Source organism: Mus caroli, unplaced genomic scaffold (assembly GCF_978045245.1).
Source record: "Mus caroli unplaced genomic scaffold, Mus_caroli_1 scaffold_6, whole genome shotgun sequence".
Lineage (NCBI taxonomy): Eukaryota > Metazoa > Chordata > Mammalia > Rodentia > Muridae > Mus > Mus caroli.
The window spans coordinates 108,547,613-108,574,116 of NW_028227261.1; the positions used below are offsets into that span (position 1 = coordinate 108,547,613).

Here is a 26,504-nt window from a genome sequence, read left to right on the forward strand (position 1 = left end):
GCCGCCTCCTCCGGCTTTCCACCCCGGGTCCTTCTGGACAGCGAGCTAAATTATTCCGGCCGCAGCGATCTCGCCTCAGCTTTGCACAGGCCCGGCGGGATTTTCCCGGCGGCCCCTGCGCCGACGACTTGGGAGACTTCCGGAGAGAGGTGACGTCTCAGGGCCTCTCTGCGCACGCGCGCTCCGGGGGGCGTGGGCTCGAGGGCGGGGAGCAGCGCCAAGTTGGTGAAGGGAGACCCAGGAAAGGCCTAGGGTTTGCGGGTACGTGTTTTCTCTTTCTCTCTCGCCATCCCGCTGTAGACGCCTCGGGAGACCTGAGCGGGGAGGAGGGCAAGCCACTTTCAGCAATAGGGAAGCCAGGCCCGCCCGGCTGAACCTGCTCACTGTAGTCCTACTGCCTACCTCTCCCAGCTGACGGACGCCCCAGCTACTGATCGGTGTGGTTCCAATTGTTCTGTCCCTCTGCACGTGTACAGTATGTGGACGTCCTCTGCCATGTGATGGACACCAAACTGTCTTGTCCATGGTCTAGCCAAAACTTTTCCTTCAGTCTTACCTGTTACAGTAAATGGCCGTTTCGGTAGTTTGCTTAAATCCAAGAATTTAAGGGAGGAGTCATTAGCTCCTTCACTTCCTGTGTTACAGTTTATCCACTAACACTGCCTGCTGTACTCTGAGAGCAAGTCTATAGTCAAACTTATTTACTATGCTTAAAACTCTTCACAGACTGAAAGCAATATTTTATGTATTTGTAAGTCTGTACACCATCCTGGAACTGGAGTTTCAGACTCTGTGAGCAAGAAGAGTGCGCGGGAGCGGGGTCGGGGTGCTGAATCCGCGGTCTTCTGCTGCAAGAGCAGTAAGCCCTCTTAACCAGTGAGCCATCTTGCCATCTTTCCGGCTCTACTTCTCTTTGTTTATTTTAAAGATTATCGTTTTTCAATTCTCTTCATTTATTTATTCATACATGCAAGCAATCCATCTTTCCAGGAATTTCCACTGCAAATTCCAAACTATGGCTTCTTGGATTCTGTTCCCATCACTGTGTGTAAACCACCATGTTCTTCTGCTAAAGTCCAGCTTGTTCACATTTTAGGAATCAAGACTTATTTTCTTTACCTGTTGGTCTCTGCTCTGAAACTTACATGGCTAACTGTCAGGGGCCTACAGAGTTATTTCTCTGACTCTTCAACTCTTGCGTTATTTCATTCAGCAAGTACTATATTGTATTTATTAACATTTGTCACCATCTGTACACGGGACGACGAGACGGTGTTCAGGATACCGAAGCTTCCGCTCTTTTGTAGCTGAAGCCCTTAAATGAGCCTCTCAGGAATGGCCACGGGCACTGCAGTCTGATGGACTTAATAGCAAAGGACGAGTGGTACAAATTATCACTCGTCCTTTGCTATTAAGGACAGATTATCCAGAGTAGGTTGAGACTTTGGAAGAGTCCTCCAAGAAGGGATTTTAATATATTCTCATCTGGCTCCAATTGCCTGAAATGAGCCAATTGGAGCCAGATGAGAATATATTAAAAATGGGTTTATTGGGAATCTGCTCTCAGGTGAGTTCACTGACCGCTACCAGGATTGAGACCAGGGAAGTCACTATGAGGATGGGGGTGGAGGAGGGAAGAACACAGGAGCAAAGAAAGAAGGGAAGGAGGCCAAAAGGTCTGGATTGTATAGAGAGGAGCCTCTGGGGTAAGGGCAGCCCAGCCCCTGGGCTGGAAAGTTCAAGGTTGGGGCAGGGTTTACCAGATAGGGACTAAGGGATACTGGGAGAACCTGAAGACCAGGTCTGCTTTGATATGTAAAATATGCGCCTTGGTCCAAGGTTAGAAACCAAACATTAACTAACCATCACTAAATCAGACAAGAAGTGAGTGTAGTTCAAAGGATGGCAAAGCATTGGGCCTGGTATAGTGGCCCCGAATTCTAGAAGTAGAGGCAAGGGGAATCTAAAATTTAAGATTGCTAGGAACTCAAGGCCAGCCCCTACTACAAAGCAAGACCCAGACTCAGAAAAATTAATTTAAAAAATAGGGGTTGGCCCAGGCAGCATACACCAGCTGATAGGAGGCCCCAGACACATATATAGCAGAGGACTGCCTGGTCTGGCCTTAGTGAGGGAAGATACACCTAACCCTCAAGAAACTTGAGGCCCCAGGGAGTAGGGGCATTCTCTTGGGCAGGGGACGGAGAAGGTGTGAGATGAGGAACAGAGGGCGGACTGGAAGGGGGATAAAGACTAGACTGTAAAAAAAGATTCAAGAATAAAATTTTCTTAATTTTGTTGAAAAAAAAAATAGGGGTTGGCAAGATGGCTCTGTGGGCAAACCCCTGCCACTCAAGCCTGACAATACAACGAATGTTTGATCCCTGGAGCCTTTGCAGATATGGAACTGGCAGGCATCTCTGCACAAGTAGTCACAGAAGTAAATACAATGTAACAAAGAAGACTGCATTGGTTATAGTGTATCCCTTTTGGTAAGATTTGGCCACAGTAGCAATTTGGAAAATTTGGCTCTGAGATTTGAGAACAAAAGAAACAAAGTTACAGAAACACTGGGGTTGGTTGATTTGGGAGGTCCATAGTGCTTTTCTGCTCTTGAGTGCTGCACTGTGTTTTGTTTTCCCCTGGCTTACTTCCTAGTTCATGTTTCTTTGAAGATGAGTGCTATTGCCTCAGAACGGCTCTTCCTGTGTATGAGGAGCCCTTCCATTTGCCTCCTTACTCCACTCATTTTTCTTTGAAATATTAAAAAAAAAAAAAAAAAAAAAAAAAAGAAAAGTCAACTCAAATCAATGTATCGGCTTACCTTTCCTAGTAGATTGTAAACTTAAGAGGATAAGACTTTTTCTGCTTAGCATTTACTGCTCTATTCCCGGTGTGTAGAAGAGAGCCTGGTGGAGCATAGTTGCCTCATAAGTACACTCTGGAGTGAGCGAGTGGACGAACGGAGAGCTTGGGGTGGGAGGCTGCTGGTCATTTGCATGAGTCCATTAGCTTCTGTCTGCTTCAAGAAGTAACCAAAGAGCTGATTGCTGTATTCTCTTTTGCTTGCGTCTCAGAAGATACTTGTCTGCAAGGAACCTGTCCCACTGATAAAACCAGATGCCTTCTTCCACTTCACCAGACGAAGAGGATGGCCTGGAGACCTGTGTTTTAAAGGTTTTTGATCTGGATTTAAAAGAATCAAATCTTGTTAATCCCAGCAACAGTCTCAAAGCAGAGTTAGATGGCAGTACAAAGAAGAAATACTCGTTTGCAAAGAAAAAGGTAAAATTGCTGTCGGTGTTCTCATGATCATGCATGTAAAATTACTGAAGTGCATGTAAAAGCAGGTTACTGAGCTTGCCTCTACCTCACAGTGTAGTCTGGTCTCGAATCATATAGTCTCGGAACAGTTATGGTCGTGTATTTGAAGAGACTAGGTCCGGGGGCTAAAGAGATGGTCCTGAGTTCAATTCCCAGCAACCACATGATGGCTCACAACCAGTGCCCTCTTCTGGTGTGTCTGAAGACAGTGACAGTGTACTTACATACATTTAAAAAAAAAAAGAAAAGAAAAAAAGACTAGGTCCTAGAGAAGAAGGTTGGACATCTTTCTTCTAGTGTAGAAAGAGTCCCAGGAACTCTGAACTGTAGTGTAAGGAGGATGACAGGTAACAGGGCAGCAGACATCTAGAGATGCTGTTATGAACCGTGCTGGCCAGGGAAATTTGGTCTCCTCCAGCTAGCTCAGTGCTTTGAAGAAAGGACAGAGCACTGCAGTATGCTACAGGGTTCCTAAGAATCCTGTTGTAATTGTGCTATAAAAACGGTGATGATGATGCCCCTCTTCAGAGCCATGGATCCCTATTGTGGTTGTTGTTGTTTGTTGTTGTTGAAACTATTGGCTAAAACTCTCTTCTTAAAAGCAGGGAACTGGAGGCTCATCAGTAGGAAAATGGCTGACTGAGGATATAGCTTGGATATGGCTTTCTCACAGCTTGGAGAGCCTCTTCTTGGTCCATGTTAGTGAAGAATAAATGTCTCTGTAATTTCCCAGCTGCCACTTCCAGTCATCCTATATGGATTTCCTTGAAAATTAAATTCAGAGGTTACAAAAGTTCTTTATGGAGCCGGGCGTGGTGGCGCACGCCTTTAATCCCAGCACTCGGGAGGCAGAGGCAGGCGGATTTCTGAGTTCGAGGCCAGCCTGGTCTACAAAGTGAGTTTCAGGACAGCCAGGAAACCCTGTCTCGAAAAACCAAAAAAAAAAAAAAAAAAAAAAAGTTCTTTACCAGTATTATTTTGCAATAATTTCAAACTTACAGAAAGTTAGAAGAATTTTATAAGTAGCTCATTTACTGGCTTTGTCTAGAGGTTCTGTTCATACGTCCCTGTTGTTTTTTAACAAAATCTCAATCATTTGATTTTACCAATGAAGACTCAGGAGCCAGATGCTAGGGTGACAGCCTGCTAGTTCAGAGAAAGCACCCGCTTCCTCCTCAGCTGATGTTCCAGAAGCAATGCCCCTCTCTCATGCCATCCCAAAAAAACCTCCTTCAACCTGATATCCCATCCTTGTATTCCCCAATGTCTCTCTATCCGTCCCTCTTACTCTCTGTGGTTTTTTTCTTATTCTGGTTGGTTGTCCCACTTCTTGACCTGTGGTTGATTTAATTTAATCCTGTTTTCAGTATTCAAACAGAAAGCTCTCAGATTAAAGGTGTATTTTAAGGCTGTGCCACACCATAAGTAAAAACATTTTTTTTCCAGTAAATAACAGTCTTGGGATTCACAGTGTGATCAAATATCCTACAACACTTACCTTGTCTCAAGTGCAGGAGGCTCACCTGGTTACACAGAAACAGCTACTGCCAGCACCCACTTCAGTGGCTTGGTTACTACAGATGGTCTGTAGACCAGGCTGGTCTTGAAGTCACAGAGATCCATTTGCCTCTGCTGGGATTAAAGGTGTACACCACCCTTTGCTTATCATAGTTACATAGTATTGATATCTTTGCTCTGTGTTCTTCCGTATTAGCCGTATAGAAGTTCCTAATGTATTAATTGTGGGGTCAAGGCTACTGTAACAAGTGGCCTCACACCTGCAGTGGATAGAGCGCATTAGGTGTTTGGACTTGGGATATGAGAAGTAAGGCATCTTCATGAACACACAGGCTGCAAGGCCCCAGGCTGATGTTACCTCCACAGGACTCAGCACATTTCCAGAGTTCCCACTGCAACTAAAGAGGAAGAGAGCACGGATGCACTCACATGGCAGTCTTTTATGAACCAGAAGTGGAACTGCCACCTGTCACGCCACTGGAAAACAGTTGGACAGCACTAACTGCAAAGGCTGGGAAATACAGCATCCCAGGAAGAAGGGAAATGGATTTGGTGTATGCACAGGAGGAGGCCGTTACCTTAGAGCAGTCTTGTCAGTTTCCTCAAGGTCCCTATCCGATCTGCACTGTAATTGCCTTATAAATGTGTACTTTCAAGAACTGGCATCCTTTCACTTAGATACGATGTTCGTGATTTTAAAAAGTGTTCCAGACACTAAGCTGAGCATAAGCAAAGCAGCGGGGCAGCGGTGAGTGTTCAGATGGCATCAGGGAGCAGTGAATGGACTGGGTCATTTAGCTGAGCTGGAAACAGGGCGGGGAAGAGGGAGTGCATGATGACTTCTGATCAGACGAGGATGTAATTCTAAGTATGCTGTTTAACATCTACGAACTCTTTGATTTACTTTTTCCAAGTATAAATTTGGCACCTACAGACTGAATAACTTCCTAATTTGTTTTCAAAGGTAAATAGCAGAGCCAATATTTACAACTGTGGAAGAGTAAAAAATCTAAGATTTTATATCTAGAAAGTAGGAAAATAGCATTTAGTGGGAGTTGTACAGACTGATGTCAGAGGAGGCCTCTGCATTGAACTCTTTTTTTTTTTTTTTTTTTTTTGTTTTTCGAGACAGGGTTTCTCTGTATAGCCTTGGCTGTCCTGGAACTCACTCTGTAGACCAGGCTGGCCTCGAACTCAGAAATTCGCCTGCCTCTGCCTCCCGAGTGCTGGGATTAAAGGCGTGCGCCACCACGCCCGGCTGCATTGAACTCTTGAGTGTTTCTATTTGACTGAGTAGCAGTTCTCGACATGTGGCTTGTGATATCAGATATCCTGTATTCCAGAATTTATATTATGATTCATAACAGTAGCAAAATTACAGTTATGAAGAAGCAACAATACTTTTATAGTTGAGGTTCACCACAGCATGAGGAACTGTATTAAAGTCGCAGCATTAGGAAGGTTGAGAGCCACTCCAATAGAGAAAACAGAGTAGCATCATCCCGCCTCAGGGAGCAGCGTGCACAGGGAGGACAGGGAGGTGGGAGCAGTGAGGTGCCCAATTTGTCCATGTCTCTGACACGTGCAGAAGAACACGGATGTAGGAGGCTTGAGTTTGGAAGGCCAGGGTATGAAGCCAGTGTCGGTGTGTAGGTTGCTGGAAGCAGTGCAGCCCATGCTATTGCTCTTGGAGTGCTTTATAGACTGGCAGGATGCCAAGCTAGAAACCCTACCCCCATAAAAGGTGATTTGAATGGAGCTTTTGTTACCCCTAAACCTAAGGCCGTTAAATAACGATGGTATTTGAAATGTTATTTGCAGGCCTTTGCCCTTTTGGTCAAAACCAAACAAGTCCCAGCACCTTCTTATGAATTTAAGGAAAAACGGTGGCGATGTTGTCAGCAGCTGTTTGCAGACCAGACCAGCATCCACAGACATGTGGCCACACAGCATGCTGAAGACGTGTACCAGCAGACTGCTTCTCTTCTGAAGCAGCTGACTGCAGCATTGAGTGCCTCACAGAGCCTTACGCCCACAGACAAAAGGAGCTCCCCCAAAGACTGTCTCACTCCTAGTCAGGAGGTATCTGCTTGGCTCCCTGATGTGAGCCATGTTAGCCCCCAGGAGCTGAGGAGGTAAGTTTTGCACTCTGTAGTTTGGTTTACTTTTAAAATATTTTCAACTACAATGAGATACTACAGATAGCCCACTGAAATAGGAAAATGAGAAATAGCAGCCTTGGGAGATACAACTGAAGGGCCCAGGCGTTGCTAGGGAGAGTGCAGCATTCTCCTTCCCAGCGATCCACTCCTGGGTGTGTGGCCAGCAGAAATAAGACACACACCCATAAAAGCCTAAACTCAAATGCTTGTGGCAGTTTTATATGTAATAACAAAATGTTGGAAACAACACATTATTTTGTATGCTAACTAAAAATAAACTAGGTGTATTTCCCAATGATAGCGGCTGGAGGAATGGTCCATTGGGATAAATGCTGAGGAATGGTCCATTGGGATAAATGCTTGCCACATAAATGTGAGAACCTAAGTTTCAGTCCCCAGGACCCATTTAAAGCCAGCCATGGGAGTGCTTGGGGGTCATCCCAGTTCTACAGCAAAATGGGAGGCAGGGACAAGAATCCCCAGAAGCTCACAGGCCAGCAAGTGTTGGGTACTCAGCAGTGAAGAACAAACACGGTGGAAGATGAGGACCAACACCCAAGATTATCCTTGGACTCCCACATACACATTGTGACCCCCATGTGTCTTCGTTCATACAAGAACACATTCCTACCATATACATACATCATACACACAGGCATAAAGATTTAAAAAAATAATGACTTAAAAAGACAAACTGGAAACAACTGTAAGTAGCCATAGCAGGAGAGTGAAAGGATAGGTGGAGTCATGACAGAACACTGCTGCCTAGAGTGGTGGAGCACGGCCTTAATCCCAGCACTCGGGAGGCAGAGGCAGGGGGAGCTCTGAGTTCAAGGCCAGTTTGGTCTATGGAAGGAATTCCAGGGCAGCCAAGGCTACACAGAGAAACAAAACAAACAAACAAACAAACAAATAAAAAGGAACACTTAGCATAAGATCCACAGACAGGTGATAATACAGGGCTGCGTGAGAATGGAACCTTTATGCTGAGAAAACAGAAGCCACGGAGAAGAGTCTACTTTGTGGTTGTATGACTGGAGGGCAAGGCCCATCTGCAATGATAGAAAACCTCTGCCTTCCGAGTGCTGGGATTAAGGCCGTGCTCCACCACTCTAGGCAGCAGTGTTCTGTCATGACTCCACCTATCCTTTCACTCTCCTGCTATGGCTACTTACAGTTGTTTCCAGTTTGTCTTTTTAAGTCATTATTTTTTTAAATCTTTATGCCTATGTGTATGATGTATGTATATGGTAGGAATGTGTTCTTGTATGAACGAAGGCACACGGGGGTCACAATGCGTTTGAATGAGAACATAAGTCTAAATAAGTAGAATAGGTAAGAATCACACTTGTTTGGTCCAGACACTGATGAATTTACAAATATGCATCTAGACAGACAAATTGTCCATCAAGATTATTGGGAAAGGCTAGAGAGATGGCTCATGGTTAAGAACGCAGGCTACATTTCCAGTGGATGCAGGTTCCATTCCCAGCATCCACTTCCTGGATAACTACTGTCTGTGATTCCAGGGGATCTGATGCCACCTTCTGACCACCATGGGCACTGCAAGTACAGACAAGCATGAAGGCAAAACACCCATACACATAAAAATACTAAATGCATAAAATGTTTAAAAAATTAGGGGGAATACAATATTCTATATACTGAATTTTTATACTCTTTTCTGGTCTCCTAAAGTAGTGATGTCTTCTCAGTGGTTTAGTGCTACTCTGTGAGCAAGCTGACATAGAAAAGTTTGTCTTACGTGGCCAATAATAACACGTCTATAGATAAGTGTACTACATGGAAAAATGGAAGTAAAATGTTTTTCATGGTGAGCCAGTCAAACCAGATACTGCCTTGTGATTGAGGATAGGCCACAGTGGGCTCAAATTCCCAGCTTGCCTGTAAAGCAGGGTTAATAATACCTGTCTCCTGGTGTGAGAGCTAAGTGAGGACAGTGAAGCGAGTTTGCTTTTTGTAAGAAGTCTGGTGCAGATACTGTCCTATGTAGAGAAAATATGAAGAGAAGTGCTCTTATGTTAGGAGACTAATAAGATGGAAGGGAGGCAGGGGTTGTTCCAGCTTCATGCTCTCCTGCTCTGCCCGGGTGCACTGGGAACTGGGGCTCCCTGTGGCCCTGTTCTCCTGCTCTGCCTGGGTGCACTGGGAACTGTAGCTCCCTGTGGCCGTGCTCTCCTGCTCTGCCCGGGTGCACTGGGAACTGGGGCTCCCTGTGGCCCTGCTCTCCTGCTCTGCCCGGGTGCACTGGGAACTGTAGCTCCCTGTGGCTCCATTTCTGCCTGGGTGCACTGGGAACTGGGGCTCCCTGTGGCCCTGCTCTCCAGTTCTGCCCGGGTGCACTGGGAACTGTAGCTCCCTGTGGCCGTGCTCTCCTGCTCTGCCCGGGTGCACTGGGAACTGGGGCTCCTTGTGGCTCCAGTTCTGCCTGGGTGCACTGGGAACTGTAGCTCCCTGTGGCCCTGTTCTCCTGCTCTGCCCAGGTGCACTGGGAACTGGGGCTCCTTGTGGCTCCATTTCTGCCTGGGTGCACTGGGAACTGTAGCTCCCTGTGGCCGTGCTCTCCTGCTCTGCGCGGGTGCACTGGGAACTGAGGCTCCTTGTGGCCCTGCTCTCCAGTTCTGCCTGGGTGCACTGGGAACTGTAGCTCCCTGTAGCCCTGCTCTCCTGCTCTGCCCGGGTGCACTGGGAACTGGGGCTCCTTGTGGCTCCAGTTCTGCCTGGGTGCACTGGGAACTGTAGCTCCCTGTGGCCGTGCTCTCCTGCTCTGCCCGGGTGCACTGGGAACTGAGGCTCCCCATGGCTCACGTGCTCTTTCCTCTGACTTCCCTTGTGTAGTGGCCAGGGTGATGAGGAAGGAGAGGTGCTCCTGTATTACTGCTACTGTGACTTGGAGGATCCCCACTGGGTCTGTGCCTGGCAGACAGCTCTGTGCCATCACCTGCACCTTACAGGCAAGGTAAGCCCTGCTCCAGATGTGCCCTGCAAGCCTCTTCTTGTCTCCTTAACCTTGGACTGTAGGAGCTGTGCTCTTAGAGAAGTCTTCACATGGGGGTTCTTGAAAGGAGGGAAACCCTGCTTGCAGGGTAAAGTATAAACCAGCTCTTGGTATGTTACTTATAGACCAGGCCTCAGTCAGCCTATACCTAAGGGGTCAAATAGTAAATGTTTCAGGCTTTGTTACATTTTTTTTATTCATTGCTGTTATAGATTGGAAACATTCGTGGGCATAGCTAGGTTCTGATACATCTGTCAGCTGAGACAGGGAAATGTACTGAACTCCAAAGCCTTTTGTAGATTCTGCATGTTTGATTACAAGTCAAACCTTGGTTTTCCTAGAATCAGGTCTCTGATGATCTCATCAGGTGCGACATTTACTCCTTCCCTCCTGTGCGGCCCTCCCCTCCTTGTCAGGCCTCCTGTACTCTGAGCGAGCACCACTCCAGTGCTGCTCCCTCAGCAATACAGTGTGCAGGGTCCTCACCATGCCCTGCCTTTGCTGCTGCTTAAAGACTTCTGCAATCTGAGAGGAGAGCCTATCTCACTTGTAGCATATGGGGCCTCGTAAGGTCAGGAGCTTTGTCTTCACTGGGGCATTCTCAGTGCTGGAACAAGGTTCAGCACTTAGCAGGCTCTGTAAGGATTGGAAACTGTAGAATAAGGGAAATTAAAACTGCATGTTTGTCCGGTATCTATGAGTGTGTGCTATGAGAGGAAGCATGTTCCCAGATGGTCACACCTCTGCAGGACAGGATGGCGTTTACTTTTGTAAAATGCCCTCTGTGGCTTATATTCCAGCTCTATGCTTATGCATATTAAATACTTTTAAATTTTAAATCAAAAGGAAGTTATCTTAGGGTTTTACTGCTGTGAACAGACACGATGACCAAGGCAACTCTTATAAGGACTACATTTAATTGGGGCTGACTTACACGTTCAGATGTTCAGTCCATTATAAAGACAGGAACATGGTAGTATCCGGGCAGACTTGGTACAAGAGAAACTGAGAGCTCTACACCTTCATCTGAAGGCTGCCAGCAGAATACTGACTTCCAGGCAGCTAGGACCATGGTATTAAAGCCCACACCCAGTGACACATCTACTCCAAGCCCACATCTTCTAATAGTGCCACTCCCTGGGCCAAGCATATATGAACCATCACAGAATTAGTGACCTTCTGAGAACCTGGTGGTTGTGGTTCTCCTATGCCCCAGGTACTAGTAAACTGATGGACAGTGCTGTTTTCCACGCCCACATTGTTTGACAAGTGCTGGTATCACCCACCAGTGCAGCTCATCCCCACACCCTGTCCTGAAAGTATCCGTTTTCTTCTCTTTTTCACTTCATCGCCCTGACCATGCTCTATCTCGTCTATGTGGAAACTTCCCCGATTCTCACCTTAATCTGCTCTCCACTGCAGCAGCCAGAATGATCTTGTTCAGCACTTGTCCAGCAGCGACAGGTGGGTGACGCCCTTGACACAGCCTAGGCTGCTGCAAGAGCAGGGCCCTTGGCTGAAATTTACCACTCATGTCCTTTGGTTTCTGGGACCCACCAACTCTTGTTTTGTTTGTCTTTTTTCAAGGCAAATTCTCTTGAAAGTTCACACCCACTCCCACTCTGTCTAGTCTAACTCTTCTGAAGCTTCAGTTCTCTATTATAACCTCCCATCCAAATTCATGTTCCTCAGTGTGCCTTCTATAGCTCTTGTCTTGTATCTCTTAGCATCTTAACCTCCTCTAGCCTGAGATGTGGGGGACTCTTCAACAACTATATCCCTAACTCCTAGCACATAGTTTTCAAAACCAGTAACTATTTGTGCTGTTTTTTTTAATTAGTTAGTTTATTTATTTATATATCACCATCTCTATTTGGTGAGCTTTTTAAAGCTAGGTGTGATGGTACACTCTTGTAATCTCAGCACTTAGGAGGCTGAGGCAGGAGGATTGCTGCAACTCCAAGAGCAGACTAGGCTACATACACAGAGAAAAGGGATGTCTTGTCAAGGAGGACCAGCCTCTCCTGGCACACGAGCAGTGAGCAGTCCTGCCCACCAGGTGGCAGCATCTTCCTGCCTCTCAGACATCAGCGCCGTGGCCAGGTTAGGGAGATATTTTAGTGCTGGGTTTTGACATTCTTGGTTCTTAGGCAAGGAAAAGGAGAACCTGAATGCCCCTCGATGTACATCATATGACCTCAAGAAATTTGTGAGTGAGATGTAGAGATGGCAGAACAGTTACGAGTGCTGTCTCCACCGTGCTAGCTGTTCCTTGTCTTTCCTAGTTACAGGACCTTTCCATCAAAGTCTGAAGAACTTTTTGAGAATTTAGGTACTGCTAGAGAGTGAGTGAGTTTAGAGATGGCTCTGTAGGGAATGGGTGTATGGCATGCATTTGGCTTCTGAGATTAAAATGAAATAGGAAAGAATTTACCTGTCTACCTAGAAATAATCACATAAAAATGTACATTCACCATCACCAGTCAGACTGTTTTCAGACAAATTTCCTGACATTGCTGGTCTCAGGCTATTTTTGTTGTTGTCGTCCCTATTAGTGATAGATAGGTGCATAGCCTGTAGAACAGAGATGGTCTGTGTTCCCTGCCTCATACCCACAGCAGTCTCCCCTGAACTGCAGTCTCTTATTTTATTTTATTTTGTATGTTTTCTGAGACAGTTTCTCTGTGTATCCCTGGCTTTCCTAGAACTCACTCTGTAGACCAGGCTGGCCTTGAACTCAGAGACTGTCCTGCCTCTGTTCCCCAAGTGCTGGGATTAAAGGAACGCAGCACCTACACCCCACCTCACCCTACTGCAGCCCTCTTTCTCAAGGAGTCAGTGGTAATTAGGGTACTTCGTCTCTGGGCAGCTACCAGTTAACTGGCATTGGCTTGTAGGATGAATCCTGTTGTTTATCCATAGCCTAAAAAGTTGGATCACATGAGACACTGAAAATGAATGGCCACATACAACTTTACAATCTGGCTGCATTCCATGTTTGAACAATGGTAACAGTTCAGGGTCTTTGATCAGATCTCTTCTCTTCGGAGACTGTGTGAGTCCTCAGCTGGTGTGCTCTAGCGCCTTACTCTGGGGATGACGCCTTATAAAGCTGTTCCATCTTAAACTCACGTATGGGATCTCCTCTACTAGGACAACCCACTGTGCAAGCCCCCAGATTGCCCTGGCCCAGCTCTCACGTGCCATTCCCAGTGAAGCATGTCAGATTAGAGAAGCCAGAGAGCTGCAGATGTGGGTACACGTGCTCTTACACATGAGCACCCACCACGTAGCAGGCATGAATGCAGACATGGGGCACTTCAGTGAGCAAAAGAGAGCTTGAATTCAGCCTATGGTTTTGGGATGGAGGCTTTCCCTTGGCCTCCAAGCAGAGGTGATGTGTGCACTCACACTGTCAGGTAAGGTCCCTATTTAGGACTGGGGTAAAGTTTTCTCAGTGGGCTTTGCTTTTTTTTTTTTTTTTTAATTCCACTTTTGGCGTCGTTCTACCTATGTAAGCGTATTGGGCCTCCCATGAGGAAGGGCTGGAGCTCAATCTCTTCCTAAGCCTCTAGAAGCTTCTATCTACAGCCTGGTGTTAAACTCATCTCAGGATCCCTTTTGGCTACTGGACTGTTGGAGCTCTGGAGCAAACGGGGTTTTCAGAGCTTGTTTGGCACAGGCTGAATAGGCCCCGCTGCCTCAGAGGGACATCTGTGCTCTATATTGTGATACTGTGGTGGCCACAGCAGAGCCTCTGCTTTTCCTGTTACACTCACTGACATGAAAGGGATCTTTAGTTTATCATGGGAAGACACCCAAGCCAAGACAGCACCCCTCTCCTCTTTTGTGTCTCAGATTCGGATCGCTACTGAAGGAATCAATGGAACTGTTGGTGGAAGCAAAGTGGCCACCAGACTCTACGTTGAAGTCATGCTTTCCTGCCCATTATTTAAGGATTACCTGAGCGAGGATGATTTTAAGGTAAAAGAACTAAAGCTAGAGCAGTCTGCTTGTGGGTCATTGAAGAGCACACTCAGAGCCAGACAAGCCCCTTTCCCCTGAGCTCCAAGCCAGGGCAGGAAAACAGGCAGGCTCGTCACTGTTTCCGTCGAGGGCCATGTCTCTTGGCATGTCGGAATCCTCTTCAGATCTCATCTCCCTTCCTATAAGGACGGCACAGTTACACAAGCTGGCATCTAAATCCTGGAAAGGCTGCTTTACAGATCTCTGTGGTGGACTGTGGTTTTAGTAAACCTGAAATTAAAGTTGCCACCACATCAGAATCAAGTTGTGGTTCTTTCAGCTGAGGTGCTGAGTCTAAGTACTGTGTGCTTTGTCACAGTATGTGGTAAGCTGGTGGGAACACTTTACTAATTAATTCTCATGCTGGCCACAGCAAGACACTTGTGGTCACTGCTCCAGAACAAAAGTTGGTGTGTGATCACATGCCACTCTCAGTGGTGCTGAGTCACATGCACACAGCCATACAAACACAGTGTTGCCACTCTCAGTGGTGCTGAGTCACATGCACATAGCCATACAAACACAGTGTTGCCACTCCCAGTGGTGCTGAGTCACATGCACATAGCCATACAAACACAGTGTTGCCACTCCCAGTGGTGCTGAGTCACATGTACACAGCCATACAAACACAGTGTTGCCACTCTCAGTGGTGCTGAGTCACATGTACACAGCCATACAAACACAGTGTTGCCACTCTCAGTGGTGCTGAGTCACATGCACACAGCCATACAAACACAGTGTTGCCACTCTCAGTGGTGCTGAGTCACATGTACACAGCCATACAAACACAGTGGTCCTGCATATGGAAGAGGCACAGGGAACATTTATTAGGATGCTGAATTATCTGGAACGTTTTGGACCAAAACTTTATCTTCATTGAAAGTTCCTTCCTGCTCCCAATTCAAGGTTTAAAATCTCAGCTGTCTCACTGTAAAACATACCATAATTCTTACATTTGGCATTTGTCTTTACCTGGCAGTGGGACAAGTAAACTCTGTCTTGTTTCTCCTTGGTTAGAGCAGCAAAGGAGGGTCTCACTGCTTCCCGGAATTGCGAGTCGGTGTGTTTGAAGAGATCGTGCCTATGGGGATCAGCCCCAGTCAGGTCTCCTACAAGAACCCCGGTATGCTAATGTTCTAAAGAATTGTTACTTTCTGTCATAGATATAAACTGTAATAGACAAATAAGAAAGTTAAGTCCTGATTAGCAAAAACTGTGTCAGTCTTCTCTTTAAAATAGCCATGGGAGGCTAACTCTTTGTCCATCCAGCACTTAGGCTGGCTTCTGTGGTGCTTATGGTAACTAAAAGCTCACCTATAGACCCAAAGCACATTTTTCTTGGTGATGGTTTGGCAAGAAGTTGTTTCCTCTTTCTAGAGAGAGCAATCTGAAAGCTGTGTGGTTATTTGCAAATAGTTCATCAGCAGAAAGAATGCATGGGCTTTTGCCACAGTGAGCAAATGGCTTTCAAAAGCAAAGTAGCATTCTAGAACTTTCGAACATCCAATCCCTGCTTCCCTGCGGTTACTATAGAGGACTGAAAGACATTTGTTTGGCAGGGATTTTTGGTTTTGTTTTACTTTTTACATTTGCAAACATTAACTAGAGTGCTGAGAATAATAGAGTGACCTTCCGTATGCTTACACACAGCCGCAGCAGCTGCTCATTCATGGCCTCTGTACCCCAACCCTCTCTCTCATCCGAGATCCTGTTATTGTATTCATAAATCCTTTAATAAACACTTTTAAAAGAAAGAGTAACATTTAAGTGTAACCGTTACCATCTCTAAAACATTTTAGCAACAATTGATTAATAAGTATCTTGTCATTGAATTTCCTGCTGTTAATGATTTAAGTTTCTATTAAGATTAAATAAGAGGGGGCTGGAGAGATGGCTCAGTGGTGAAGAGCACTGACTGCTCTTCCAGAGGTCCTGAGTTCAATTCCCAGTAATCACATGGTGGCTCACAACTGTTTGAAATGGGATCTGATGCTTTCTTCTGGTGTGTCTGAAGACAGCTTACAGTGTACTCATATATACATTAAATAGATAAATAAATCTTTAAAAAAAAAAGATTAAGTAAGAGTATCTGGGAAGATGGGTAAAGCACTTGTCACTCAAGTATGGGGGCCTGAGTTCCAGTTCCAGTCCCCAGACCCATGCAAAGCTGCAATCCCAGTGCCATGCTGTGTGGTGGAAGCAGAGACAGGAGGCTCTGCAGAGGCTCACAGGCCAACTAGTCCACAGGACCCTTGCAAATAAGATGCAAGGTGAGCACTGAAACCTGAGCTTGTTTACTGATTTCCACACAAATAAAGAAAAACAAATTTAAATAAGATCCTTTAACAAGAAAAACAATGTTTTTGAGCTTGCACATTCAGCTCTCCCCCATTGCAGATTGGCTGTCAGAGATCTCGGTCATTTGGCTTGTAGAGTTTCTCAGAATCTGGATAGTGCTAAGTGCATCCCTGGGGTAGTCCTCGGTTGACTGTGTCCTGGAGTCAACATGTACCCACTTACTTGTGTCTATGTGTATGGGCTTGGGATCTGCAGCACGTATGTGGGAGTCATGAGGCTCAGCTCTTCCCTTCCTTCATGGGGTTCTGGGGGTCAGACTCAGATCATGAGGCTTGAAGGAACGCTCCTTTCCCTGCTGGCCCACCTCGCTGGCCTTGCAGACTAGGTTTGTGGGCACCCATCATTTGTGTAGAGAGTCCTCAGTCTTGGATTAGTGCTAGTTACACCCCAAAAGGGTGGTCTTGTGTCCACTTGTCTCCCCTAGATTGCTGTCTAGGCTGAGAGTTTGCTCACAGAGATTGCTGTCTAGAAGAAATATGGGAGCCACAGAGCATTATTTTTCAGTTTCTAATAGAAACAGAAATAGGTAAAATTTGCTTATATAACATTAATAAGTGAAGTGTGTCCAAAACATGTTACGGAGTAATGAATATAAACACTATTACTTTTTCACACTTAGGCCTTGAAATGCAGTATATATGTCACTTACTGTTACCGTCTTAAAGCATTATCAGGTAGTTGTCAGCCGCAGGCAGCTAGCAGCATCTATGCTACCAGCTCTGGGCCAGAGTCATGATCAGGTCAGGTGCAGTCCCTGTCTTTGCCTCTACTCCCATGACTACTTCCTAGGTAGGATTGTCTTCTCTCAAAGAACAAAGGGCCATCTGCTTCTAAGGCATTCATTTTCCATAGGTAAATATGAAGATGAAGGCCAGGAGTTAAGCTAGAAGGAAAGAGGTTAGTACAAGCAGCTTGGAGATAGACTCATGCATGAAGAGGTAGAACCCAGGCAGGGTTGTGTCTACTTGCTGTCCCCATTTAGTAGAGCAGTGACAGGAGCGCTACTTGGTGTGGCAGGGCACTGCTTGGGCGCTGAGGGGAGGCTGGCCTGCAGGCAGTACCCGGCTGTCTTCACCTGAAGCCTGTGATTTTAAAGGGACCTCTTGTAGACACATCCGTCTGGGTCTGTCTACCAGCAGAGAAGCAGCAGGGGACACATTTGGCCCCCTGAAGCTCCCTGCAGGGAGAAGGCAAAGAGCATCGCCATGCTTCTCATAGTTTTGAACCTCAGTTTGTATGTCACTGTTTTGGGACTCATGTAATTCTATGACACTGACCTGAATAACTTAAGGCCTGGTTACCGTCTATAACTTTAGCCTTCAGAACTGGAGACCTAAACTGCTCAGGGCCCCCTTTTCTCCAGGTTTGGAGAACTATCGAGTGGTGGTCGGGGTTTATGCCCAATGGAGTGAGTCTCCTGTGATGCCATACAGCTCTGTCATGAGTGTCGCCAGAGGCCCCCACCCTGATGTGTAATTATCCCACAGTGCCAAGTTCACTCTAAGGTCTTCACAATTAGTGAGCTGTCTAGGGATGTTTATATTCTGAGAGTCACAGGGAGAGACTCCTTGGCCTAGACCCTTTCTCTCTGCCTCGTTCACGCTCACACTCATCTTCGTCTCTCTTCTCTACAGTCAGATAGCTTTTCTTCTTCTCCACAACTTCTGTTCATGTCCGTTCATATTGTCCTCTGCCCATCCTCTTCTCTTCTGCATGCACAAATGCAGACACATCTTCTTACCCCTGTATCAAACCCACATATGCCCAGACTTTCCTGTAACGTCGCGCTCTCAACTACCTTGGTCTCACCCAAGGTCTTAGCCTTCAATTTGTGCTCAGCTTTTTCACTTGACACTTAGAAGGCTGTAGTGAAAACTGAAGATGTTGAAGCTCCTCTGTGGACACTGTCCGTTTCCTGACTCACTAGTTTCCACACAGCACACAGTGGGCGGGTACGCCAAATGAACCCCCAAGGATCTGGGTTAAGGAAAATCTCTTATTTCCAAACTGCTGGAACTCTCTGGTCTCCGGTTGAAGTAAGGAGATGGCAGTAACTGGGCTGCTGAGATATCTCAGCCTGACCATCAATGAGCTGCTGCCCTTCCTCTTCTGCTGCGATTATGAAAAGAGGCTTTGATGGAGAGGGGCAGAGCCAGCACTTCAGTCAGATTAGGACAGCTCGGGTTAGATTTTCAATTCTCATTTTGTTTTAATGTTTAATTTCATTTCTCATTTTGTTTTAATATAATGTTTGGCTTGGTTTTAGGAATCCATTTATCCCCTGGTGAATTTCATAAAGAAATAGAAAAGGTTTTATCACAGTCAAGTGAGGAACAAGGTGACACTATCATACTGGACTGCAGGAACTTCTATGAAAGCAAAATAGTAAGTAAGATGCAGAACCAAGTGGCACAGAGTGGTGGGTGCGCCTTACACAGCACCGTGTATCCCGTGTGGAACCCTTGGCCACTTCACCCTCCTTCCTGTACCAGCGTCATCAGGAAAAACCTAAGTCCTGAGCTCCAGGTCTGCTGAGAAAACTTAAAAAAAAAAATGAGGTATCTTGGCACATAAAAGGATTTTGTTTCCCATGAACCGACCCTTGTGGTGTGCCAGTGGCATTGTGAGAGCTCCCAGCATAACCTCCACCATTGCCCTGAGGGACCTGTAAGAAGGGGACCCACAACCCCAGCTCTTGAGGTTAAAGGGTGAGAGTGTGGGATGTGAATTTTGGGTAGCAGATGCTCTTTGCCCAGGTGGGGGTTGTTACTGGAAAGAACTTGGCTCCCCGCAGGTACATTTTTCTAATCATTTCCTTCTGTCCCCGTGTTGTAGGGACGATTCCAGGGCTGCTTAGCACCAGACATCAGGAAATTCAGTTACTTCCCTAGCTACGTTGACAAAAACCTTGACATTTTCAGGCAGAAGAGGGTGCTGATGTACTGCACTGGGGGCATTCGCTGTGAGCGGGGTTCCGCATACCTCAGAGCCAAGGTGAGCCACCGCAGGCCCAGCACACAGGTGAAGACCACCACCCACCAGCCTGTGTGGGGCTCCCCACCCCTCACTCCACCCCTCACCCCTGCTCACCACCCCTTTCCTAGTCCCTGAGCTTGATCCCGAGAAGAGCGTATTCAGTCACGGTACATGTCCCAACAGATGCCTCCCTATATTTAGGGGACAGCAAAAATAGTTAGGCTTCCTGGGTCTCAGAGGGGGAAGGGCCTGCCCGCTGTCATCACTCAGCCTCCAGTAGGCAAGGTCTGGCCAGGTGGTTCCTTGACCCCTTGGTCAGCATTTTCCACACCCTGCAGGGGCCCCTGGGAGCCCCTGGCTGATGGGCACAGGCGGTGGATGCTCTGCTTAGACACTCGCCACCATGGAACTGCTTCTAAGTCTCTGTTTTCTTCTATACCAGGGAGTGTGTAAGGAAGTGTTTCAGCTCAAGGGTGGCATCCACAAGTACTTGGAAGAGTTTCCTGATGGCTTTTACAAAGGGAAGCTGTTTGTTTTTGATGAGCGGTTTGCCCTGGCCTACAACAGTTCTGTGGTATCAGGTAGGTCAGCCCAGGTCCAGAGCCACATTATTACAGGTCAGAATCAGTCATTATTCTAGAGCCATTGCCCGGGAAAGGCAGGCCAGGACACCTGAGCATCACGTGGAGATGTGAAGGGCACTGTGCTGCCATCTTGTTTCCCAGCAGCTAGAGATGCTGGGATGAAACAGGCTTCAGGTGGTGATGGTCATGTTGTATACTGTGTGGGCAAGTCCTTTAAAATGGTCTTAACCCCACTTGCCTTGCCTAGAGCTGGACAGACAGGCTAAATCATGGACTTAGCCTAGAGACAGTGTGTAGAATTCAGGGGGTCTGAGAACTGGAGTGAGAAAATACTTAAATTTTCATTCTCCATAACTCATGACAAAAATGAAACCCCTCCAACACGAAGCAGACCAGTGGTGCCAGGTGTCCTGGGCCCTTGTCTCCAGTAGGATTCCCAGTCTGCCACATCCATTGCTGCTGCTGTGGGTACTCAGCATGGCATCATGGTCATCACAGCCTCACAGTGGGCACAGGTCGGCCTCCTACTGACTCTTGTATTTAATGTGTCAACATACAACATAGCTTTTGTTATATCACACCTTTGAAAGTTATTTTGCCATTTTGTATTTCTATACAATTTGTTTCCTTGATAACATGATGCTTTTGATATCATTCATTGAGACATTATCAGGCTGCAGATATCCATGGCAAAGAGTAAGCAGTGGGTGGCCTGTGGACATGTTGTACACCTGAGGGCTTGTCTGGAGGTCTGAACAGGAAAACACAGAGTGCTAGCATTCCCTTGACCAAAGGCTGGCCCTGTTTTATGGGGAAAGCCCTCGTGAGTTGGGCTGCAGCTTCAGGAGGGAGGAAGGGGACATGTGCTTAGACAGGTCAGCCAAATCAACCCTGGTGATCAGTAGTGTGACATGCCGCAGCCAGATCGCACTCCCATCCCAGAGTGCACATCTGGAGGTGGGAATGGACAGGCAGGGCAGGGCCACGAGGGTGGCAGCTGCAGACAGCTGGTCACACTCGGGGCCTTGTTTGATAGAGATAGTTAGGAAAGGAGAGACGATCCCCTGAGCATGAATTGCCCTGGATACTATAGCTCAGTAGTATCTGAATCAAAGTCATAGGTTGGCAACCTTAACGGCTGCTATGGTTTCTAGAACCTTCTGATTACAAACCTCTTAGTAAGAGTTGTTCGTCTTCTTTTCTTCCCTTCTGATCTTTGTAAAAAATTATGTTTCCTTATCTACGTGCTAATGCACATTCCACAAAGTGTGTGTGGAGGTCAGAGGACACCCTACAGGAAGGCGTCAGCTCTCTCCTTCCACCATGGAGGTTGTGCGGATAGAACCCAGCTCATCACTCTTGGCAGCAGTTGCCTGTACTCACTGAGCCCTCTTGCATCCCCACTTTTCTGATCTTCTCTTGTCTAATATTTATTTGATTTAAACCTCAGATCTGCTTTATAGCAAGGTATAGTATAGATCATAAGTAGAAAACAAGTGAAGGATCCGTAGAGGGAACACCTGCATGCGACTGTAGTGTGCGAAAGGCCAAAGCAGCACAGAAGGGAGACTGCTGTTCTCAAAGGTGACCAGCATTGGCCAGGAGGAGTTGGGTGGTCAGGTGTCCTGGCAATGGCCTTTGATGGTGGCCTGTGGTGGGGCATTGTGCATTCTATAAGTTGGTTGTAATGTGGGGTCAACTGTCTTTTGGTATGTTCCCTACCCTGGGAAGGGAGGTTATCTGAGGGAGAGAATAGGGGGTGATACGCTGGTTTCAGAAGCCCTTTCTCAATGGAAGAAAGAGCCATGGATGGAGGAAGAGGAATCAGAACACAGTTCCCAGAACCAGCCCCTCCACACCACACCCCTCACCCCCGCAAAGGCCTTCTTCATTCTTAGATGACAGGAATAGTATTTTTCTTTTAATCTATATGTTTGAGACAGGGTCTCACTGTACACATAGCCCAGGCTATCCTTGAATTTACAGTCTTCCTGTCTCAGCCCAGCAAGTGTTTAGGTCATAGTCAGTACCACTCTGCCTGACTTGGAAACATTCCCTTGGACCAAAAGAGTATATTAGATTCTAGTGAACTAAGGGTTATTTTAGGAATTGGAATTTATCTATGCCTTCCCTCCCCCTATAACCCCCTGCCTCTCTCTCTGTCACTCTGTCTCTCTGTCTTTGTGGGGTGTGTGTGTGTGTGTGTGTGTGTGTGTGTGTGTACAGGCAAGGGAAAGAGAGAATAATAAAATCCTTTCTTCCTTAGAATGTTCATACTGCGGAGCCCCATGGGACCAATACAAACTCTGCTCTACTCCCCAATGCCGCCAGCTTGTGTTGACCTGTTCTGCCTGTCAAGGACAAGGATTCACAGCCTGTTGTGTCATGTGTCAAGACAAAGGGGGCAAGCAGGCTTCAGTCCCCTCCCAGGACAGTTTTAAAGAAGAATGTGAGTGTACCGCCCGGAGGCCACGAATCCCACAGGAACCGCAGGCATAGTCACGAGTTCAGTCCCTGTGAGCCTGGACCTGGGCCTGGTGCTCAGCACTCACTGACACATGCAGACTTAAGTTGCCATGTGCAGCTTGAGACAGTATAGAGACAAATGGGGAGCATCCATGTTGGTCACTGCCAGCACAGCAGATGGCCACAGGGACAAGGGACAGGGAGTCGGTGTCAGCTGCCTGATTTTCCGTTTGATCCAGAGGATGCTACAGCCTGGAACAAAGGCAAACCCTGAGGAGTCCCAACGATGTTGAGGGATTATCTTGAGCTTGGCGGCTTCTCTGCCATGCTGCAGGGTGGTAGGCATTGCTCGTCAGCAAACCTTTTTACCCTGACAGCAAAATTATAAAAGTTGGGCCCTGGGTGTAGACTCTTAAACCAGGCCAGCTCTTCCCTAACTGCCTGAAGGCTCTGTGGCTCTGATCACCTTGTGCCTTGAAGCATTTACTAAATTTGCAAACCCATTTTTCTATGTGATCATGGCACTACTGAGTAGTTGGCCAGAGACCATGCGGCTTCAGATTCTAGAGTATATTCTGTCCCTTCACAGAGGTCCTCTGAAAGAGGTGGCCCATGCTTTTGTTGATGCAGTTTCTTTAAAGATGTTCCTCTAGCAGCTTTTCATTACCCAGCATCCCTCTCTCAGCTTGCAAGTGTTCTCAGGGATCTAGACGAGCAGCAGGCTTAGGTCAGCATCTGGCACACAAGACACTTGGTTGGTGAGCTCACTCAGCATGGTAGCTGCCTAGCCCTCCTGGCCTTTGGGCACATGTTCTTATCCCACAATTCTTAAGAAGCACACAGAGCCAACATAGACCAAATGGCTTTAATATTATTTTGCAGTTTCCAGTGATGCAGAATGCAGCTGCAGTTGTGTTTCAAGGAGAAGCTGAGTGGGGCTGGCTGTCCCTGCAGCTTGGTGCCACTCCTGGGCCCATGTACAGCCTCAGTGGACACTCAGTGCTGAGGCCCCGATGGCACCTCTAGTTACCCTGTACTGTCCATAGCGTTACAGTTCGGTGTGCAGGCTTTCTCTTAAGTCAGAAGCCCCCTGGCTATGCTCAACAGCTTTTGAGCCTTATCATTACTGTAATATTGGCTGAATCCCTAAGGAAAATAACTCCCCAAAACAACAAAAATACTAGTTTAACTGGCACTGTGGTCTATTAAAAGGCACAAGAACAGTGTATTCAAACATTTTTACTGGCTCCCATGGTGTTAAAAAAGGAGATCCAGTAGGAATGCCAAGATTAGGTTTCAGAGTAATCCCTTGTGTTGTTTGGCCAGGATCTCCTAATTCCTTACCATTAAGATGTTGTACTCTGCTGTCCTCTAGAGGCTTCCTTTGTAGGCAAGAGGTCTTTGTGACTTGATTTGTCTCATAAATGACCAGGCAGGCACTTGGTGTCTGTAAGCAGGGCCATGTTAAATACCACAGGCATGGTGGACTAGAAATTCACCCAATGGTGTTAATCTCACATAAGCCATTGCCTGCTGTGGTATAGGAAGATGTTTTTATGTGGCTGTAAGTTTTCTTTTTTTTTTTTTTTTTTCTTTTTTCTTTTTTGGTTTTTCAAGACAGGGTTTCTCTGTGTAGCCCTAGCTGTCCTGGAACTCACTCTGTAGACCAGGCTGGCCTCGAACTCAGAAATCCGCCTGCCTCTGCCTCCCAAGTGCTGGGATTAAAGGCGTGCACCACCACTGCCCAGGGGCTGTAAGTTTTCATCCATCATGAAGTTGGAATTCAATAAAGAAGAAATGATTTCTGACTGCAGATGAGTGCCCCGCAGGTGTTCCCACAGCACTCAGAAGGATGTCTGTCTGTGGCCTGGTGCGGTGAAAACTCACCATTGCCTTTTCCTCCCTCTTTGTCTTACCTGCCAAAGGACTCCTGTGTCTTTCTGACTCTTAGAAAACTCTGCGGCTTGTCTCTCATTCCTAGGGGTGGGGATTGATCCTGGAATCACTTTGGCAGCTTTAATCTCGATGTCAAAGTTTCAAGTGGGGTTGACAAATCATGATTATGTGTTCTTTTTTACCGAGTTGCTACGATCAAATTGGAAATAAAAGATTGTTTCGCCACGCTTCCAAACTAGGTGGGGAGAGTGCTCTGTGCTGATGCGTCCCATGTTGTAAGTGCACCTAAGCCCCAACGCAGGGCCGCCAGGGGGCTCCTGGGCCGTCTCTGCCAGTGTCACACTGTCTGCAGCAAGGCCCGCTAGCTTGAGGGCTTCTGCATGTTTAAATAATTACCAGACTGAACTTCTGTGCCTAAAGAAAAACTTCACATTAACCATGTTTTATAAAAGGTCCGACTACAGTCTAGTTAACCTAAACCTTAGTGCACAAAGAACTGAACCACAAGAGTTCCACGCCAGCATTCATCCTGGTCTCCACTGGGGCACACACATCATCGGTAGAACATGTCCAGTTCCTAGGCGTGGGCTTCCCTTTGCATGCTAGACACCACTGCGGCACTTGGGAATAATAGGCCCCGTCAGGTCTGCGAGCCTCCTCTTCCTCACTACAAAGAAATGAGAAAGAGATGTGAGCCAGCTGTCCCTTGTCAGTCACAAATGACACTGGCTTCACAAGGTCAGAGTCTGCTTTTCAGAGAAGGCCACCTGGTTTGTCCTTGGTTACTAATGAGTCTGTGGTAAGGTGCACATAGTCTCCTCACATCTCTTCTAAATGTCTGACCACACAGTCCCTCTCCCCTACCCTCCTCCCCTATTCGCCTTTGCCAGTTCCTACAGGAGCTCCACAATTGAAGACTGGATCCGAGCAAAGTTAACTTTAGCTAGTCTTAAGACTGGGGTCTTCGCCAGCTAAAACTGTTTCCCCTTGCTCCTTCTGGGAATGCCTGGCCTGCCTCCTGCTTATGTTAATAACTGAAAATTGCCTGCACTTGTCATGCCCCCTCATATTTTAACAGTGACATTTCCTCAGGAGCAACACAGTTCATGCTCAGATGCTGTTCATATGACAGTGAAGCCTGTAGACAGGGAAATAGGAGCCAGAGCCAGGAGGTTGCAGACAGGAGATGAAAGCTTAGTGAATGGCTAGGATGACCCCTTTGGTACAATGAGAGGGAGTCTTGTATTGTCTGATGAAGACTAAGAAGCAGGCTATATTCACTGCAAGAGAACACAAGGTCAGGGAAGACCATAGATGAGATAGAGTACACTCAAGGGGCCTGCTCATGTGGCAGAGACAGGCAGAGGCAGAGGCAGGTAACCATTGCTACCTGTTTAGTCAGTGTAAAATGGTTTCCACTTGCAAAGCCAAGGTGGCTGCACGGCTCGGAGCCCATGAGTTGCAGTGCCCCAGTCAACTTGTACATGACTCAGATGGGGCAGGTGTGTTGTGAAGGTGTGGCTGAGAGCTGGAGGTGGATCACAGACTCACAGATGCCTAGTGTGGGGCCCTACCCTCTTCCCTCATCCTAGGTCAGAAGGAGGCATGCAAACCAGGATAGATAGGCAATCTGGAAGGAAGACACCATTCCTGAAGGTGACGAACAGTGTCACACAGCTTGAGAATCTGTACAGGAGCAAAAACCAAAATCCAAAGAACAGAAGAGTCTTGTACAGATGTGCAGTTCCACGTCTGAGCCCATCACCCAACATTAACTGTGCAAGCGTGGCTGCGGGCTACCCTTACCTCTCTCTACCTATGACATAGAGTCATCCACTTACATGTAGAACCAGGATTTGAACAGAAGCCCCTCTAAAGGCTCTGGACTCTCCATGTTGTCATTTGCATGTCACAGAGAAGGAAATGGTTGCAGGAACATGATGTTTGCTAAAAGCTAGAAAACTAGTGATAAACAGTGGGGTCATACACCCCCGTAACCCTAGCACTTGGGAGGTGGAGGTAAGAGCATCAAGAGTTCAAGGCTAGTCTCTGCAACATAGCAAGTTCAAGACCAGCCTCGGCTACATGAAACTGTCTCAGAAACAACAACAACAAGGGTAGAACCAGACTAGGCTAGGACTTGTTACTTGAGTTTCAGCCTAGTGCCTCTCTCAG

The 26,504-nt window shown here is 46.9% G+C and overlaps 2 protein-coding genes across 5 annotated transcripts in view; one reads left to right on the plus strand and one right to left on the minus strand.

Annotated features, from left to right (window-relative positions):
• Nucleotides 1–5: 5 nt before the first annotated feature.
• Tstd2 (thiosulfate sulfurtransferase like domain containing 2) lies at nucleotides 6–24,564 on the plus strand. Of its 4 annotated transcripts, none has more exons than XM_021160875.3 (10): nucleotides 6–261; nucleotides 3,081–3,285; nucleotides 6,664–6,977; nucleotides 9,864–9,984; nucleotides 13,882–14,007; nucleotides 15,067–15,172; nucleotides 18,674–18,792; nucleotides 19,243–19,401; nucleotides 19,826–19,964; nucleotides 22,234–24,564. In XM_021160875.3, the coding sequence occupies exons 2-10, from the start codon at nucleotides 3,121–3,123 to the stop codon at nucleotides 22,464–22,466; spliced, it is 1,482 nt and encodes a 493-aa protein (XP_021016534.1). In that variant the 5' UTR covers nucleotides 6–261; nucleotides 3,081–3,120; the 3' UTR covers nucleotides 22,467–24,564. The 4 variants fall into 4 exon arrangements, with proteins under 4 accessions (XP_021016534.1, XP_029331550.1, XP_029331551.1 ...); XM_029475690.2 differs by having other exon boundaries at nucleotides 63–149; nucleotides 3,078–3,285; XM_029475691.2 differs by having other exon boundaries at nucleotides 77–149.
• Tmod1 (tropomodulin 1) overlaps nucleotides 24,003–26,504 on the minus strand; it is a 75,346-nt gene continuing 72,844 nt past the window's right edge. The window contains exon 10 of the mRNA XM_021160876.3: nucleotides 24,003–24,996. Coding sequence (XP_021016535.1) covers nucleotides 24,932–24,996 — 65 coding nt within the window. The 3' untranslated portion in view covers nucleotides 24,003–24,931. The remainder of the gene's footprint in view (nucleotides 24,997–26,504) is intronic.